The sequence below is a fragment of the Nannospalax galili genome, unplaced genomic scaffold (assembly GCF_000622305.1).
Source record: "Nannospalax galili isolate Female #2095 unplaced genomic scaffold, S.galili_v1.0 scaffold334, whole genome shotgun sequence".
Classification (NCBI taxonomy): domain Eukaryota; kingdom Metazoa; phylum Chordata; class Mammalia; order Rodentia; family Spalacidae; genus Nannospalax; species Nannospalax galili.
In genome coordinates this window covers 1,146,710-1,166,829 of record NW_008336888.1, presented here as the reverse complement: position 1 = coordinate 1,166,829, position 20,120 = coordinate 1,146,710, and the positions used below count along the sequence as shown (strand labels likewise).

General features: G+C 44.4%; 1 protein-coding gene across 6 annotated transcripts in view; it reads right to left on the bottom strand.

The window, feature by feature from the left end:
• Nucleotides 1–20,120, bottom strand: part of Matn2 (matrilin 2) — a 193,950-nt gene that overhangs the window by 112,762 nt on the left and 61,068 nt on the right. For all 6 annotated transcript variants that reach the window (XM_008831538.3, XM_008831539.3, XM_017797745.2 and 3 more), the window contains exon 3: nt 4,794–5,363. In XM_008831538.3, the coding sequence (XP_008829760.1) occupies nt 4,794–5,363 (570 nt within the window). The remainder of the gene's footprint in view (nt 1–4,793; nt 5,364–20,120) is intronic.

Here is a 20,120-nt window from a genome sequence, read left to right as displayed (position 1 = left end):
ATTATTTTATTTTATGTGTATGCGTGTATTGCCTGTGTGTAGGTAACTGCACCCTGCAGCCACGTTGTTGCAATGCCTGCGGAGGTCAGAAGAGGCTGTCTGATCCCCTGAACTGGAGTTACAGACAGTTGTTAGCTGCCAGGTGGGTGCTGGGATTCGAACCTGGGTCTTCTGTAAGAACAACCAGTGTTCTTAACCACTGAGCCATCTCTCCAGCCCCCATCATCACTTTTTTTAAACTGTGAGTCATGACCCCTTAGTGGGGTAGTGAAGTCAGCTTAAAGAATCAGGACTGACTTTTGGAAACCTAAAACAGGAACAAAACATAAAATACCATTCTTTTCTTGGATTACAGTAATCACTCTACCTACAGTCTCTGTCCAGAAAACTGCTACTCATTGTCAAGACTGAGTAGCACACAGCAGTTAAGTTGTAGCTTCTGAGCTAGACCACCTAGGCTTCCCTCTTGGCTCTTCCACCTGGAGTTGTGTGACCTTGGGCAAGTTAGTTGATTTAGAGGTTTCAATTTCTTCTTCAGTAAAAATCGGACTTTTTTTTTTGAGACAGGGTCTCCCTGTAGCCCCAGCTGTCCTGGAACTCATTGTGTAGACCAGGCTAGCCTTGAATTTACAGAGATCCGCCTGCCTCTGCCTCCCAAGTGCTGGGATTAAAGGTGTGAACCACCACGCCCCAGCAAAATCGGACTTTTAAGAGAGCTTTTTCACGTTTGTTGTGTAAATAAAATGAGTTAACATATGCTAAGAACTCAAAAAAAAAAATCACACACATGCACACATACATATACACACACATTTGAACCAGGGTCCTGTTTCGTAGAGCAGGTTGGCTTGGGACTTGCTACATAGACCAGGCTAGTCTCAAACTAGAGATTCTTCTGCCTTAGTCTCTTTGGATCTCTGTGAGTTCAGGGCCAGCCTGATCTACATAGTGAGTTCCAGGACTGCTGGGGCTACAGGGAGACCCTGACTCAAAAAAAAAAAAAATTTATTTCTTTACTTATTATGCCTGTAGGTAGTCGTGTGTGTGTGTGTGTGTGTGGGTGTGTGTGTGTGTGTGTGTGTGTGTGTGTGTGTATGTGTGTGTGTATGAGGCACATGCCCCTGTGGGTATGTGGAAGCCAGAGGACCAATTTTAGGAATCGATTCTCCTCTTTTGTTTCTGTTGTGCTCTACACCCTAGGCTAGCTGGCCCTTGAGCCTCCAGCCAGTTCTCCTGTCTCTGCCCTCATCTTGCCAGCAGTACTACAACTATAGAAGCTTTCTACTGCATCTGGCTTGTAACATATGTGTGAGTTCTAGGTTCTCAGGCTTCCATGGCAAGCCGTTTACCTGCTGAGCCATCTCCCTGGCCCCTCAGCCTCTTGAGTGCAAGGATTAGAGGAATGTACCACCATTCCCAGCCACATGCATATATTGATAGCAAATGTCAGTGATTAATCTTACTACTTCCTCCTACGTCTCTCCTGGAGTCCCAAGGCAGACCCAGGCATTCTTTGGCCCAAGTTCCCTGGTCCCAGATGACTCTCCAAGGGTTATGAAGTACATACACACTTTGTATTAAGTATCCCATTGTTCTATGAGAACATTTTCCCACCAACCTGGAACTGTAGGGCCTGCCATATAGGGTAAGCCCTTAGGCTCTGAATCTCCAGCACTGATACCTGAAGTTGCTTATTATTTCTAAGTCTCAATTTCCGTATTTGTAAAACGGGTAAAGTAAGAATGCCTGTCTCATAGAATGGTTGTAAGAATTAAATGGAACACTGTGCAGAATGTACCCAACACAGGATAAGAGTAACTATAATCTGCCTGCATGCCTACCCTCTGCATGTGAAATTGTCACTTCACAGATGAGGCAACTGAGGCTCAGGGAGCCCAAAGGACTTGTCCAGCTAGCACCACAGAGCTGGAGTCTCCTCCTCTCCCTACAGAAGGTTCCCTTCCCAGTTTTACCCACGTCAGGCAAATGCCAACCACAGAGCAACTTTCCTTGGCAAAGCCTCACTGTGGGGGCTGCCCTCAGCAAATAGTTTACCCTAAGAGAGGAATTTCCAGTTCTCAACCTGTGAAGGAGTGAAGTGAGGAAGAGATTTAGAATCAGAGCCCTACCCAGTTGTTTGTTCTTGGCTGATTCACTTAACAAGCTTGCTACCCTGTGAGAGGGGAGGGATGGTACAGTACTAGCCCTGCCTCCCTCGGTTTTTGAGAAGATCAAATAAAAACACATAGGGGAAAGTGCTTAATAAAAGTTAGTTACTGTGGTCTTTAATGTGTGGTTGATAAAGAGGCTCTGGGGCCTTCTCAGCCCTTCAAGACAGTTGATGAAGCTGCTCAGCTGAGCCTGGCAGTGCAGGACTTCGAGTGCAGCTGCATTTCAGCAGAGTGGATAGGAGGAGTCGCAGGGGAGTCATTTCCCAGGCCACATGAATGAATAAGATAATACCAATGTTTCTTAAAGCTTCCAGATTAAACAAAGATGATGGGGGCAGGAAGGGAAAAAATCCAAAAGCTTTTCAGTTTTGCTGCCTTGCCTTACAGCCCACAGAGGCTCTTCCATGCTCTGGTCCACGTTTGATAGCACAGGGGTCATTCATGTTGCAGAGGTCCTTCGCCTTATCATATTATCTTTCCATTTGCTGATAGATGCAGAGTGCTTATAGAAGAACTCTTCCATTAAAACTGTCCACAGGAAGAAGCTGTCAAAAGTGTTATGGAACCAATTTCTTTTTTTTAATATTTCCAGGAAAGGGGGAACATAAATTTTGCAGAAGTCATTTAAAGTCATAAACCTTAAAAAATGTTTGCAGTGTGTTCTACTGATTGAAGTTTTCCAGTTGACTTAGGCCACAGTGCGCCACAATAACAAAGCCTCTCCATGACACCAGGGAAATGGCACTTCTGAATAGTTTCCAAGTGACATTGCAAAGAAAAAGGTTATTTTTCCCTCATGGCACTGATTTTTTCAAGTAAACCATTTGACTCTGGGGTCAAGAAAAATGAAGTCTCTGCTTTTTCAAGTTAGTTCTTGGCAAAGGGATTTGTTTTTTAAAGACACATCAAAAGTACACCCTGGGGCTGGAGATATTGCCCAGTCAGTATAGTGCTGGTCCTGCATGCACAAAACTCTGGGTTCTATTCCCAGCACCACATAACTCCGGGTGCTGGCACATACCTGTAATCCTAGCACTTGGGAGGCGAAGGCAGGAGAATCAAAAAAGTTCAAGGTTATCCTTGACTATATAGAGAATTTGAATCCAATCTGGGCCACCGAGTGAGACTCTATCACAAAAGAATTAAAAAATAATTTTTTAATACATCTCGTTTCCTCTTCCCTAAGTGCTCTATCACAAGGATCTATATTTGTGCTCTTCTTTTTTTAATATTTTATTTATTATTTTATTTGCCTGCATATATGTAAAGTACACCTGTGTCGTGTAATGGCCAAGGAAGTCAGAAAAGGGCATCAGATTCCCTGGAACTGGAGTTATGGATGTTTATTAATCACATGTGGGTTCTGGGACCCAAACCTGGGTCCTCTGCAAGAGCAGCCAGTGCCATGGAGTCATCTCTCCAGCACCCAGTTTGTTCTCTTACAAGAACTGGACAGATTTTTTTTATGTCATTTGAAGCTGTTTCCTTCTGATTGTTGACTTTGTATTATTCATATGCCCTTAAAAGGGCATAGCCTTTGATGTAAAACAACTGTTTTATAGTAAAATTTGTGTTTAAATAAAATAAAAAGGGTCTTCAAAGCCCTTATATCAGTGCTTCCTATTCACTAAGTCTCTGTCAGTTAACAAAACATTCACTGCTCACACCATCATGGGGCAAAAATGCCTTGGTCTCCCACACAATCCACAGAGAAACTTTTGTGATTTCTCCCTTCCATTCCCATTCCTACTCCAAACAACAAATTCCAACTTAGGGAACGTCAGGTCAACTAAACGGGTTGGAGGAAATCTTTATTCTATCTTTACTCATTCTGCCTCTTGAGTTTAAATGTGCTTTCCCAGGGGCTGGAGAGATGGCTCAGCAGTTAAGAGCACTGACTGCTCTTGTAGAGGACCTGGGTTTGATTCCCAGCACTCACACAGCAGGGCTGCTACGAACCGTCCTTAACTCCAGTTCCAGGGGAATCCGAAGCCCTCTTCTGACCTCTGTGGCATTGCAGGACACGCGTGCACTCACATACATGCAGGCAATACACTTGTACACATAAAATAAAAATAATAAGTTAAATATTTAAAAAATAAATAAATAAATAAATAAATGTCCATTCCCAGGGCTATCAAGGTGGCTCATCAGGTAAAAGCACCTGCCACCAAGCCTGAAGACCTGAGTTCAATCCCCAAGAACCACATGGTAGAAGGAGAGAACTGACTCCTATAAATCATCCTCTGTAAATGACCTCTGCACACATGTACACACACACACACACACACACACACACACACACACGCACGCACGCATGCACGCACGCACAAAATTAAATGTCCTTTCCCATAGGGAAGTCTCTGTAAACACCCTGGACTAGGTTAGGCCTTGAGGTTATCTGTTCTATTATGCCCTAAGTTCTCTGTCAATTACACTGCTAACAATTGCAGTACTTAAGTTTTTGTGTAATTTTATGTTTGATATCTGTCCCATTGGTCAAAATGTGATCCCCTAAAGAACAGTGCACCTATCTTTGGCCACTGCCACTGCAACACCTGGGATATGGTGGCACAGCAGAAACCCTCAAGGGCAAATGGACCACAGAGGAACAGGACTTACTGCACAACTTGTTCTGGAACACTGAGGTCAGAGACTCGATCTGGCTGAAGTTGGCCACTAGGAAGACGTAGTCCTTGTGGGGCTCACTCCCAATGGCATTCAACGTGTTCAGGTCCACCTGGCCTACACCAATGGCAAAGATCAGGATGCCTGTGTCCCGGGCTTTTGCAGCCACTTCAGCCACTGAGTCCTGAGGCCTTCCATCGGTCACAATCATTATGACCCGTGGCACATTCTCCTGCAGTGGCCGGGCCCCCTCTGCTTCTGAGAAAGCAATGTTCAGGGCATACTGGATGGCCAGCCCGGTCATGGTGCCTGTGGATAGATGCCTCATCCTCTTGACAGCCCTCTCTACCTCAGACTTCCTTTTGAAGGTTTTCAGGGAGAATTCGTTCTTGACCGTGCTGCCATATTGGAGCAGACCCACTCGAGTGACATCAGGCCCAATGTCCAAGAACTGTAGGATGTCCACAATGAACTCCTTGACCTTTGCATAGTCATGGGTGTTGACGCTGCGGGAGCTGTCGATGATGAAAACCAGATCGGCCCGCTTATTCTCACAGGAGCTCTCTGGAGAAAGAGCAGAGTTCAAAAGCATCAGAAAGGCAGTAAGGACTCAATGCAGACGGTCTCTTGTGGGAAATCCTGGGACTGATGGTCACCTCTGGGACTCCAGATTTCATCAGTTTTCCTCCCACTTAGGAAAGTTCTTAAGGCATATATGTACATACTAGATGACCATGATGACCCTTGGCTACAGACAGGATTTCTTTTTGCAAGATAAAATCCATAAAAACACCAATGTACTTTTCAGGTGAGTGAATCTCTGATCAGAATCAAAATTATTTTACTATTTGTTGCATGGTATAAAAATTTAACAGGGCACTGCAAAGCATATGAAAGAAGCTTAAGAGAGTCCAAAAATCAAAGGGCTTGCAGTCTATTTGGGAAGGTTGAGCTAACAAGTATAAAACCATGGTTCTGACAATAGCTGTAAAGAGAACAAGGATGTCAAGGACTGAGGTCAAGGAGTTGAGACATGAACTGCTGTATGTGCACAGAGTGTTTGGACTGGAGGAGTACATGGAGAGGGACTCACGAACAAAGCCCAAGGTGGAATGAATGTGGTAGGTAACAGATTAAGTGATGAGACCATAGAACACAGGAAACACTAGGCACTGCAGGTGGAAATTAGTTGGAGAATAGCCTGAAGCTACTCTTAAATTATAAAAGACATTTAAATTCAGACTCAGGAGTCTGTACACAAAGTCATAGATACTGGGGGATCTCAGCATCATATTATGTAACTGATATCTCTTGTAAGGAAAGTTGCATGGTTTAAAAAAAAATCAGCTGAGTCAGAAGTTGGGGACATAGCTCAGTGGTAAAGCATGTGCCTAGCATGCACGAGGCCCTTGGTTAAATCCTCAGCATGACAAAAAAGCAATTGAGTCTAAGTCTACTGATTTCCAGGTAGATGATCCATTGTGATGTTTCACTAATCTAATTTAGAGAGGGATTCAGATCTCCATCCAGGAGGCATTGGTAGAAATGGAGAAAAACGGACTCAGTTCGAAAAATATTTCTACAAAGGACAAAGTTAACTAAAGAAAAAGCAAGTGAGGGGCTAGAGAGATAGCTCAATGGTTAAGAGCACTGCTGCTCTTGGAGAGGATGGGAGTTTGGTCCCCAGCACCCATGTTGGGGGGGGAGGTGTTCCATAACCACTTATAACTCCAGTTCCAGGGGATCTGACACCATCTTTTAGCCTTCTAGGGTTCACAAGCACACTTGTATACACATACACACACACGCGCACACACACACACACACACACACACACACAAATAAAAATAAATTTTTTTTCAAAACAAAAAAGGTGAAGTTTCTCCCTTTCCACCACAGCTACCATATTAGACTGTGAGTACCCAAGTGAGGTCTGAGTCTAAAGATGAAACTCATCCCTTCTTTTTCTGGGTTAAAAATGGTACTAAAGCCAGATCTTTATGAGATGGAGGCCAGCCTGGTCTCCACAGTGAGTCCAGACCACCTGGGTCTACAGAGATACCCACTCTCAAGAAGATCAAAAAACCAAAAAACAGAAAATGGTACTGAATGAGATGAGATGCCTCCTGCCTCTGTGGATGGAAGTTGAGCATCCCTGATGGAATTTCTCAGATGTTATGAGTGATTGTCTGCTATGGTTTGGGTGGTTTAAGAGTATCTCCCAAAGGGTCACATGCTCAAATTTGATCCCTTTTGTGAAACATAAAGAGAATGGAAGCTTAATGATCTATGGTGTCCAGAGGTGGAGCCTTTAGTAGGTCATTAGGATTAGGTCCTCAAAGTAGGGCCCTCATGACTGAATTCTGAATTCTGGTGACTTTTTCAGAAGAGAGAGAACACATCCATATACGTACTCTCTTGCCATGCAATGCCTCCTTAGGATTCTACCAGCAAGAAGGTCATTATTATGTATGACCATTCCACCTTGACCTAGAACTCTGACCAAAATCAACCCACTGTATTTTTTATTATTATTATTTTGAGACAGGGTCTCACTGTGTGGATTATCTGGAACTTGCTATGTAGGCTGACCTCGAACTCACAGAGATCTGCCTGCCTCTGCCTCCAGAGTGTTGGGATTAAAGATGTGCACCACCTGACCCCTATTATATTTTTATTTTTTGTGTGTGCCTGTGTGTTGAGGATTGTGTATGTGTGCATGGGTACATGTGTACATGTGTTTGTGCATGTGGAGGCCAAAGATCTAGGTCAGGTGCTGTTCTCTCTATTGCTCTCCACCTTACTTTTTGAGATAGGTCTCACCAAGTGGCTAGAGTGGCTAGCCAACCAGCTCCAGGGATCCACCTGTCTCTGTGTGCCTTCCCTCTCTGTCCAATGCTAGGGTTACAGAAGTGTTATCTCCAGCTTCTTAGGTGGGTCCTGGGGATCTGAACTCAGGTCCTCATGCTTGGATGGCAGGTGCTTTACCAAGTGAGTCACCTCCCCAGCTCCAAACCCACTTCCTAAAACTTTTTTTTTTAATGTGTATGAGTGTTATGCCTGCATTTAAGTGCACCTGTGTCATGCAGTGCCTATGGAGGTCAGAAGAGGGCATGAGATCCTCTGGAAAAGATGGTTGTTAGCTACCATATAGGTGCTGGGATTTGAACCCAGATCTCCTGAAAGAGAAGCTAGTGCTCTTAACTGCTAAGCCATTTCTCTAGCTCCCAAATTCACTTTCTGTATAAAGCCACCCAACCGTAGCTATTTCCTGAGAGTAGCAGGCTTTACCCCTTTAGGCAGGGGTAATCCTCTCCCTCCCCCTGCTTACCGGACTTTGCAGCTAAAGCAGGATTTGAAAGGGATTAGAAAAGGGATCCCAAATGCTTGCCCTAAGTCCCAGTCACCACAGCTGCAAGAAAGAGAGAGAAAGCCAAAAATGAAACAGTGAGGCCAGTCATAAAAAGAGAAATGGGAAAGGCCTGTGAGGTCATCCTGTCCAGGCCAGCTTGCCAGGCAATGACTTATCGCTGGCACACATACCTCTTACTACAACCTCACAAGCCCAGTTTAGAAGAGGAAGTTCCCCTAACACCAGCAGCCTGGCAGAAAGCCACATACAACACATGCCCATCTAACACCCAAATGTAATACCAGGAGCTAGGTGCATCTAAGATGAGTTTCTCAAAAGAGAGACCCCACAAACTGACTTGAGGACCCAGGAATAAGATCAATGTAAAACCTGACATTCATGGGGTGATCTAAAATCTTTTTTTCAGAGTGTTTTCATCATAGTGACCTAATTTCATTCTCAGAACAAGCTACTGAAAAAGTGCTAGGAAAGTCGTACCTACTAGATGGATGAGAAAACGGAGACACTGAGTGTTTGTAAGTCTTTCATAATTCAGAAGAGAAAATACATGAGGATGTGGCCAATGCTCACCTCACTGGGCAGTTGTGAGCAAGGAGCCAACAGGGGTAGTTGCATATGAAGGCATCACAGACTTTCCTCTGTCTACCATCCCTCCCCCAGCTCTCCTTCCTTAGCCTCCATTTACACCCAGCCAAGGCCAGGTAAGATAGAGCTAGAGCTTATAGCCATGCAGTGGATACTGCATATAGGCAACTGCCCAAAGAGGGACAGGGGAACTAAAAGCCAGACAAACCCTGAGCTCCAGAGGCTGAGTCTAATGTTCATGAAGGAGCCCATGGCCCAGCATTTGGCCCTAGGTTGGAACAATGGATGACAGATTCAGGGTCCCAGGAAGGAAAACAGGGGCCAGACATTGTCAGGTGGTCCAGGATAGTCCTCCTTCCAGAAGTCATACCTGCCCACTCTATGTAAATCTGAACTTTCTGGGATAATGGCCCAAATTATCAGGGAATCAGGCTTAAGACCCCACCATGGAGAAGGAGCTTAATCCTTAAAAGGAAGGAGGGTCCACAGAGGACTAAGGCCCTAGAAGCTCTCCTCCTCTAGTGATCTGTGGCAGCAAGGGCTTCTACTCAGACTGAGATTTTCATTGTAAGTCTTGGTCAAAACATCAACATCTCACTAAGCATAACAATCTGAAGGAAAGGCTGGAAGGTCTATGTGGAATTATGTGCTAAACTGAACTAGTTCCCATCAAAACAAATGGGTAGTTTACACAATGCTTGGGACACTTAACAAAAATATCACAAAGGTTCAACATGGAGTTGGAGGTTCCAAGTGAGTTGTGGCTCTGAGTTGAAGCCAGGTTCTGGCAGCCTGCCCTTGTGGACTCAGACCACAGTTCAGCTTGTCACTGGAAGGGCCAGTTCAGTGGTTCTCCAGCTTCATTGTGCATCCCAATTCCCTTCAGGATCTATTATAAGCTAAGGCCAGTGAGGCATATCCTCAGAGCTGATGATTTAGTGAGTCTTGGATGGCACATGAAAATTTGCTTTTCTATAACAAATTCAATGGTCACATTGATGCTACTGGTCTAGGGATCACAGTCTGAGAATAACCAATCTAGGAGATAAGTCTCTGGGAAAAAAATGAATTCTGTAGTCCTGACCTCACTGCCTCATTGTGAGTTCCACAAGGTTGGGCTCTGAAGCTGTGTGATTGAAAAACACAGCAAATATTTAGTCAATATTTATAGAATTAAATGGAAACCTGGGTTGTAAAACAAAGCTTCAGGTGGAAAGGATTGAGTTAGGGCAGCCAGCTCAAGGAAGCAATGACACTCATGAAGTCAGAAAGTTCTAGAACAGGTGTGGGTCCAGCTAGTGTAGTCATAGAGTCTAGTTGCTAGATCTTTGCCATTATGAGGAAGCATCACCACTGTTGAACTTTTAGTTCACAAAATCATAGACTAACAAAACATTAAGAGCTGAAGGAATCCAAGGAGCCTTCAAGGAGCCCATCACTCCCTTTACATAATGGGAAGCTAAGGTTCAAAGAGATGATCTTCCCTCTGCAAGGATCTTTAAGGCCAGGCTGGAACTAGTACCTTTTTCTACTATTTCAAGGTAGCTAAGCCCCCTTAAAACACTCTCAGTATAGTTAACATGAAATATGAGCTTTGCAAATGCTTGAGAACACTTTGAAATATTTTCTGTAAAGAACCTTGCAGCCTCTCCACAAAGGATGGCTAAGAGAAGTTTCCAGAACATGAACTCTCTTCTGTGTGATTCTTTTATGCTAACCACTAGGGCCGAGGAAGGACATTCCTTTTCCTTGGTCAGAGAAAGAACACGTGATGATCTTCCTCTTGGTCCCTCAGGACAGGACTTTAAAGAGCTCTTTGCAGAGTCTGTGGGCACATAATAAAATGTCATCCCTCTCACCATAAAGCAACGTTCTGGACTCTGTCAACAGTACTTCCAATCCTGTCATCTTGACTCCAAAGTCCTGGCATTGAGAAAATAGTGTTTCTTACTTTTCAGAGAAGGGGAACCTGAGCCAGGAGAATTTTAAGTAATGTTTTTACCTCAGCAGGACGACAGTGTACAATCTCACAGCTATTCTCAATTCTCAGTCTACAAACTTGTCACTGGTCTGACTCCTGCTTGGGCTAAAGCCAATCATGGCTATGTGGTACCATAGTAAATATCTGGTACTATCTGCCTGGGGAGGTCAGAGAATGTTTGGAATGGGTAGGGATGTATGTCTCTATGATGAGGGTAAAGTAATTTCATCTGGAAGGGGATCTGAAATTTTCAGTGAAGCAGGAGAGACCTGTAGTCCTGTTGATCTCAGTACAAGTCCAACTTTCGTCACTTGCCAATAGTCTTGAGCATCTCCTTAAGTTCTTTGACCCTCTCCTTTGTCTCTCTCTCTCTCTCTCTCTCTCTCTCTCTACATATATATATATATATATATGCAGGTACATGTGCATGTGTATCCTCATGTATGTAAAAGCCACAGGACAATCTTGGCTGACATTTCTCAGGTGCCATCTACCTTATTTTTGCTTGAATCCTGTATGTTTTACTTTGTTTTTGAAACACACCAAGTAGGCTAGATTTGTTTGCCAGTAAGTCCCTGGAATCTATCTGTCTCTGCCTCCACAGCACTGGGATTACAAGCACATACCATCAGGCCCAGCTTCCTTTTTATGTAGGTTCTCAGGATAGAACTTGGGTTTGTAAGGCACTTTACCAACTGATCTATCGTCCCAGCCTGAGCCTCAGTTTCTTTTTCTATAAAATGGAGACAAAAAAAAAAAACAAGACTTGTGAGACACAAAGAGAATATAGTAGTAAGTAGTAATTCTTATTTACTGAGCACAGGGTAGCTGCCAGACTTTGTTTGGAAGGCTTTATGTGCCTTGGCCTTATTCTCTACGCTCACCTTAGGTAGTAGAGTAGTTTGTTTCCACTTTTACAGATGAGGACATGGCTCCACAGAGTCCAAAATCTTGCTCAAGGTTTCCTTCTAGCCTAGGAAGCAGAGTGCTTGGGTCTGGACCCTCTCATCTTGCTCTGCTAGTGTGATGGGCAAGGCCTCACACTCTAACCATCAAATTACACTCACACTGGATGTAAAGGATTTTATCTTTCTTACCTTTCATTCCCTCAAGGTGCACCAGGACTGCACCTGCTCTCTGGAGTCAGTTCTTTACTTTTCTGAAATCTGAGAACTGTGGACCAAACTTGCCTGCAACCTGCCAAGTGCTTTTCCCTTGCTAAGTGCCTGTTTGTATTTTTTTTAACTTAACAAAATCACAAAAACAGATGCTTGCCTTCTGGAATAGCAGGAGCCCAAGACTCTGGGTTCCTGGTTGTTCACATCCCTATTCAGTTGACTAGTGCTTGCTTACCAAGGGTTCAATGGGTATGGGACTCTCAGAGGAGATTGAAGGACAGGACAGGTGAGATGGAAAGACAGGTCACTGACCTTTCAGGGAGTGTAGGAACTGGAAGGAATGCAGTCAAGATAACAGGCAAGTACAAGAGAGGCTGGCTTGAAGGGGGTGATCATGAAATGTCAGACCAAGGAACATGTTGGGGTGCTTCGATGTGGCCACAGGAATGGAGGAGGGTGAGCTGGATGTAACCAGTGTTATCATGGTAGATCAGGAGGGAACAACGATTGACAGTGATTCCATGGTTTCTGGTGGTATTGAGGCTGGGAAAACAGGAATAAGGAAACAAGGGGGGTGAGGGATGATGGAAAGACTGGCAGGTTCAAAGAACCAAAAGTCCAGATTAAGATCTCAGAATTACTGGAGTTGAACTATAGGATAAACTGAGACTGGGAGGGAACACAGTTACTGTAATCACAGGATTGAGATAAGAGAAGGAATGGCTGGGGCTGGAGATATGGCTCAGCAGTTAAGAACACTAACTATTCTTGCAGAAGATGGGGGTTCGAATCCCAGCACCCACATGGCAGCTAACAACTGTCCATAACTCCAGTTCCAGGGGATCTGACAGCCTCTTCTGTCTTCCGCGGGCATTGCACGAAACAGGTGCACTTACCTACACGCAGGCAATACACGCATACACATAAAATAAAAATAATAAATTTTTAAAAAGAGAGAAGAAATGGCTGAGATCAAGATATTAGAAAAAAGAACAGTGAAGCTATTGAAGGGTGATGCACGTGGACACTGAGATCACCAGTATCATGATACAAAGACAGACTGCTGGAGACTGGGCAGCAGGCTAACAGCTACAACTGACCTTGTTATGTGGATAAACAGAGGGACTGTTGATTACCTAAGAGAAACACCACCATCAACCGTAATTAAAACTTCACAGAGAGAAAAAAATGAGCTTACAGAATTTCAAAAGAACAAGAGAGAAATTATGAGAGAGGCAGACAGACAGACAGAGACAGAGAAAAGAGAGAGAGACTGACCAAGTCAGTCCAGATAACCAGGCTTTAGAACAAACTTGGCCCCTCCCATTTACCCTGAACTCAGTCAGCCTAAAGTTGCTTTCAATACTGCATAGCAGGAACCTACAATCTATCAGAATTGGCAGAAGATGGAATCATCTTGTCCACCTTGTTTTGGAATCTGATACTGGACAACAAAAGTTGACATGCTCAATTTTACCTATTGTTAGGAAACTAAATAAAGGTAACTTTGCTAATCATATCTGTGTGTTTAAGTGCTACTTTACTACTTTGCAATGAGAAATAAGAAAAGCAGACAGACAATACTAACCATGTCAACAATTTGCACATATACCTCAGATGAGTCACACTTATAACAGAGGGCTGCTAAGGTGGCCTGAGTTCAGAGCAAAAGAAACTGAAACACCACAAGGAAGAGTCTCCTCAGATTGTGGAAGGGGCACAGATCTTCCACTGTAAGTATATAAAACCAGCAAACCCGAATCCAAGGAAATTGCATCCTATGAGCATTTGATGTATGTATATTGAATGATAGGCTTATCTAAGAGAGAGACAGACAGACCCAGAGTGAAGACTACTATGTAACACAGCACTGTGATGGTACCCACCCTGTGGTATAAACACATGCCTACATGTGGTTCTGTCCTCATGTGCCTTGACACTGTGACTGACTCCCGGGGTTTACAGATAATTAAAGGGATATTTCAAAAGTAATTTCAACCATCTTTGATTCTTGTCCCCACTGTCACTTGACCTGCAATTCCCATGTATTTAAGCACTTGTTTAGAGTGCCATGGACTGCGGCCAGGCCTGGAAGAACCATAATCAATTCTTCCCTCTCCAATTCCCTTATTAGTCAGTGGCCAGCTGCTCCATTGCATCACACTAGACATTGTACAGTGAGCGGGTGAGCAATGGCTTTCTCTGAACCAGTCATTTCTATTCACCTCTTCCAAATAAGCCACTGGGGAACAGCCTGAAACCCTGCTTCTAGTATATTAGGGCAACACCCTGAACTACTTACTGGGTCTAAAACATAACTTGGACTAATTAACAAATCCTTTCCATTTTGGTAATACTTTCCAAATATTTCTCCAAATTCGGGGGGGGCACTTGTGGTTCTCTCTGTGCACAATGTTGGGAGGAATCATGAATAAATTGGGTAACAGAATCAGGACCAAGACACATTTCTAGAATGAGTCAAAACTAACATGATGAAACCTAATTTAGATAAGTGTTGCACACTGTCTATAGGATTCAGAAACTTATGAGCTTCAAGGAGGGAGACATCCAGATTGACAGCTGGTCACAATAAAATCAGGAGCCATGATGCCAGGTAAATCTAAGCCCTTATATCCCCAGCCCTGGAGCCTGTGGCAGATACCCCAGTAAATCTTAGCTTTACCATCAAAATTCAGCTATAAGATTCCCAAAATCCTGCACCTCAAAATCCCCCAACCACAGGCTGCAGAAAAGACAGCAGTCTGCCATCTAAATGGCACTTTCCAATCATGTCATTAGACTCCTCCCACACCCCTAACCATCTCATCAATGGCCTTCTTGGCATCTCCTGACTCAAGGAACCTCAGTCTTCATACCTCAACCTTCTAAGAGTATTTTGGAAAATATTAATGATTGAGTCACAACAGTTTATCTGGCAGCTGTAAAGTTCCCAGGGGAACTGAGCCTTAGAGAACTATTTCATCAAAGCCTCCATCCCAAGGTCACTGACAAGCTCATTGATGTTTGAGGGGGGCTGAACATGGGAACTCTAGTTTCCCCCAAACAGCTCATCACTCCCTGCCCTCAACCTTCTACCCTGCCATGCCCAGCTGCCTACCTGTGTCTCTGTGCACACCATTTCCTCTGCTACGAATGCTCTCAGCTGCATTTTCAGTTTAAGACTCAGCCCTGTGGTTACCTACTTTGAACACCTTTCCTAGTGGACTTCCACTGAGTTAAGTGACCTTCTCCCACTCCCCCTGTTTACCTCTATCTGAGCACCTCCCTACTTCACCCATGTGTTTCATGCATGGAACAGCTTAGCCATACACAGTCTTCTATAAATCCTGGGACTTGGCGAAGTGCCAGGGACCTGTATGAGCCTTATCTAAGTCTTTGCTTAATCTCTTTGGCATGGATAAGTGGATGTTTGGAGTGGAAAGAACAGGGGTAAAAAAGCTGGAGGTAGCCCTTCATGAGCTTGGATGAACTAGGAATCGGATCACTGGTTGTACAACAAACGACAGCCGTGCCAGGAATCCCCAGTGACAGGATGACATCAGAAACACCAAGAAAACTGCTTTAAAATGCTGAGTCTAGACCCAATGAGTCAGAATTTCTGAAGTCCCAGGAATCAGCACTGGTAATTGCTGCTGGTGGTTCTTGGGCACAAGCCTGAAAAGTCTGTCATTAGGGACATGTGATCCAGAGAAGCCATCTGCCAAGAGCCCAGAAGAGACGATGGCAGCAAGGTACTCCATCCCCATATCCCAGCAACCTCTCCTCACCACCAGAAGTGGCCTTGGAAATGCGGATACCGTACACCCAGAATTCTCTCATGTCTCCTGGCGCAAATATCATTCTGTTGTTGGAACATGTATATGATAGCAATGTCATAGCTTCCAGTTAGATTCAGACAATAAAGAAGGTAGGCAATATTAGTTCACAAGTGCACACACACAATGAGAGAGAGAGAGAGAGAGAGAGAGAGAGAGAGAGAGAGAGAGAGAGAGAGAGAGAGAGAGGCTGAGACGTAGAGAGTTTCCATGTTATTTCATGGTCATGGAGCAAATGGGAGATGGTGGAAAGGAATTTAAAATGCATCAGTATGACTCTACTATCTAAACTTTCAACCACTGCTCCACAGCAGATAACCTAGAACGAACTTTCCTTGCAATAGGAAAATGTCCCACAGAAGACGATTCTTAGCAGATAGTTACAGATACTCACCAACAGGCAGCTGAGACTAGAGCGTGAACCGGAAGATAAAGTGCAACTCCAGACATACCCACTGTACAAACATCCCAGTTTCACGAGATTTACCTGCTGTACTTCCAGGAGTGCAAAACTGCCCTTTCATCACTGGGTGGTGGTGGCAGTAAGCACAGTCAGTAAACTTAATTACAGTGTCATCTCACAAACATGTATGGGGTTTGCTGACTCATAAGCCCACCAAACCAGAAAACACCTTGCAGTCAGAGCTGACCCTTGTTCATCTTCATTTCATGTACATTGAGGGTGGTGAGCTGAAGGCACCATGAGCAAAAGACTACTTGGTGCTGTAGAGATGTTGGCATTCCAAGACACAATCCCTGACCTCAGGAGGACTCACAGTGCTCACTGAGGCAAATAACTACACAGATGACTGCAGGGCAAGGCAGGTGAGATGCACTTTCATTCAATATGTGTAGTATATGTCTCAGCAGAAGAACCTAGCCCTAGTCACAAAGAATAGTCACGAGAGATTGGACATCTGACTGAAAGAAAAACAGAGTCTATTTCATGAACCTAACACAAATACACAACACACATAATCTCTAGTCCTGGCCCACCACTGAGGATAAAAGTAACAGTGTACATCACAATGGAGATGATGTTCAGTCATCTCTCCACATTCTAATTGGAATGCCTGATAAAGGTAAAAGGTTGAAGTGGCGGTAGAGAAGGACATTCCAGTGACTAGGCTCCCTGTTCTGCCACATACCCCAGATTTCTCCTCTCAGAGTGTTCTAGATCACAGAACCTTTGCTGGGGTTAAAAAGCAGCTGCTACAGCCAGGCCTGGTGGCGCACGCCTTTAATTCCAGCTCAGAGGTAGGTGGATCTCTATGAGGTCAAGGCCAGCCTGGTCTACACAGTGAGTTCCAGGCCAGCTGGGGCTACAGGGAGACCCTGTCTCAAGAAGACCAAAAAAAGACACCCCCCCCCAAAAGCAGCTGATACCATTGAACTTATCATAAACCGTGGCTTCTCTCAAGAACACCCAAGATATTGTCTGAATGTTAACCTTTAAGTTCTTCCCAACACCTGAAAGTGGAACCCAAATTCAAAGGCAAGAGTTGAAGCTCTGGAATTGCTAGGTTTGCTCTGTGTGCACCTTATCCAGCTATTCCCAAGAAGGGCACGTGTAGCGGGACAAATGTGCTGAAAGAGACCCCACCGGAAGGATTCCCTCCAACGTGAAGGCACACATAGGAAGCTCCATTGCAAAAGATGCTTGTTTCTTTTTCTGCTTTGAATAGACTTACATCTTTGGGCAGCAGCGTTGCCCCCTAAAGCAGAGACACAGGCCAGGGAGGCCCCGAGGCATCCTAGGTTGACACCAGCTCACATTTCAGTTGTCCCTGCAGACTGTCATAAATTCCTTCAGGAATACAGTTCTCTAAGGCCCTAGAGAAATATGCACCAACAAGTCAACAAAATGAAAAGAAAAAAAAAAAGGCACATCACACCATCTCTTCTGGCAATGGTTACAAGAGCTGAAAGAAAGGAGGCATCATATAAAGTTCAACTGTGCTTTCCAGAACGCTGGACCATTTTCTTTACAAGGGAGCCAAAGAAAAAGTTGCCCCAGTTTAGCACTGGAGAAAACAGTTTCCAATGAATTGAAATTTCCTTGCAAGGTAAAGCAGTTTGCTCAAACCTCACTAAGAAATGTGCCATCAGAGTTTGCTGTACAAAAAGACTTTCTCTTAATTGATAAATATAAACAAACCTTCCCATAGCCAATGGAAAAAAATAGGAGCTAACTGAATACAAACAAAAAAATTAATATTATTTATTAAATCCTCTCTCCATTTTTCTTGCCTTCTCAAATTGAGAAAAAACATATTGTAAGTTGCAGTACACACACACACACACACACACACACACACACACACGCACACACACGGTTCCATAATATGATACTGTACAGAAGACACTTCCTGGGAAGCAACTAGGAGACTTACACTCTCTGCAAAGTATAAGACAGCACAGGCAGGTTGTCAAAAGCAAACTGGTATTTGACTCACAGGAGTGTTTAAATTTAAGAACTTGAGCAATTGCTTCATTTGCTTTCTGAGAGTTCAGCAAATGAAAGCCAGGAGTGGAGCAGAGAGACATGTGAACAGCAACGCAGGGCAGCTAGGATATGAAAGCCAGGAGGAGAGAGATGAGCCCTCATATGTCAGCCTCACAGAATGGGGCCTGCAGGAAGGGGGTGCATGGAGACAAATAATACAACAGGGTAGAAGGTTCTGCACCCTGAACCAGCAAGAGAGACATTTTCCCTATGGTTTGTTTATTTATTTATTTATTTATTTATTTATTTATTTATTTATTTATTTTAAATTTAGGTCTTTTTGACAAGGTCTCCCTGTAGCCCTAGCTGTCCTGGAACTCAACTATGTAGACCAGGCTGGCCTTGAACTCACAGAGATCTGCCTGCCTCTGCCTCCCAAGTGCTAGGATCAAAGGTGTGCGCCACCACGCCCGGCGCTTATGGTTTATTTTTGTGTGATTAAATTGTACAGACATAGGCCCTCCCTCTTTGCGCCAGGTTCTGGAGATACAGCATGAAAATCAGTCTCACTAAGCAGCATATCGCCTTGTACAGAGGGCAGGTTAGGAAGATCTGGAAGATTTGGAAGCAATGGATGAGCAACTAGAGTCTGTAAAATACCACCAAACACAAGATGGGGCCGGGGGGGATTCCTGAACAAAGTGCTACAGCATTACAATTTTATGGTGTGATAAGAGTGATCTAAGCCAGCAGTTGGGTGGACATTTGAGGCAATGGGCAGTATGAGCAGAGGCTTAAAGCCAGACCAGAGTAGGATACCCAAGCACACAGGTAACCACAAGTGGTGTGGTAAGGATGGATAATAAGGATGACACAGGATGACAGGGGTGTGTGGGGAGGGCTGCATGTGTCTCCCATGTAAAAGGGTTTGGCCTGACTAAGGAGCCAAAGCAGAGCCATAGAAAGGTGTTGGGACATGCTGTCCTGGCCTCCATCTGCACCTACCCCGCAGTGACCTTTTGGGCCTCCTGGCTCCTCAGTCTCAGAATTGTTTACCAGCTCATTTTCCAGTATCAGGTCCTGAGAACACCATGACCTAGCACTGACCCTGTGGTCATGTGATGGCTCCCCTGCCCCCGTTGGGTCAGCTGCCTTCTGGGCTAGGGTATAAAAGCAACCTGGGGCTGAGAAAAAAAGGTTTCTTCTGCTACACTTTTAAAAGTGTGTCTCTTCAATCCTGACGTTCTCCGCTCAGAGATCAGCTTCGTGCCACGCAGGCATGGCAATTGGAAGTCCCACCGAGATCTGAGAAAGAGAGGTAAGCGGACAGGGTCATCCCAGGCCGGCAGGGGCATATTGGGGTTACCATGGGTAATACTAGCAGTAAACAGGAATTGCAATATCAGGTTAAGAAACTGCTAGAAGAACAAGGAAAACAAGGAACAGCAGTAAAAAAGAGAGTAGACACATTCATTAAAACAATAGCAGAGGCCAGTCCCTGGTTCCTAACTGGAGGGGGACTAAATATCCCTGACTGGGAACAAGTCAAAAGAAGTTGCAAAAGGAAGGCAGTGATATCTTCCCAATAGCTACATTTTCTTTGTGGCGCCTGGTTAGAGACGCTTTATTAAAAGACAAAGTGAAAGTAAGTCAAGAACTTGAGGCGGCGAAGGAAATTTTGCAAGAAATACAGGAGGTGGAAACCCGCAGCTCTTTGGGATCTGCTGATGATCTAGACCAGGAAAGAGGGGCATGTGGACGTTCAGGAGTCTTAAGCTCTGCCACATCAAGACCACACAAACTGGGTCCCTATGACCCTGACTCTCCTGAAAGTAGTGAGGGAAGCTCAGAGGAAGAGGAGGAGGAGATGCTTCGCAAGGAAATACAGGAACTAAAAACAAAACTAAAACATATCAGGTTAAAGGAAAAGACACATCATCCTCCTCCCTTGGCTCCACCCATGGAAGAGTGGTGGTGGAGGT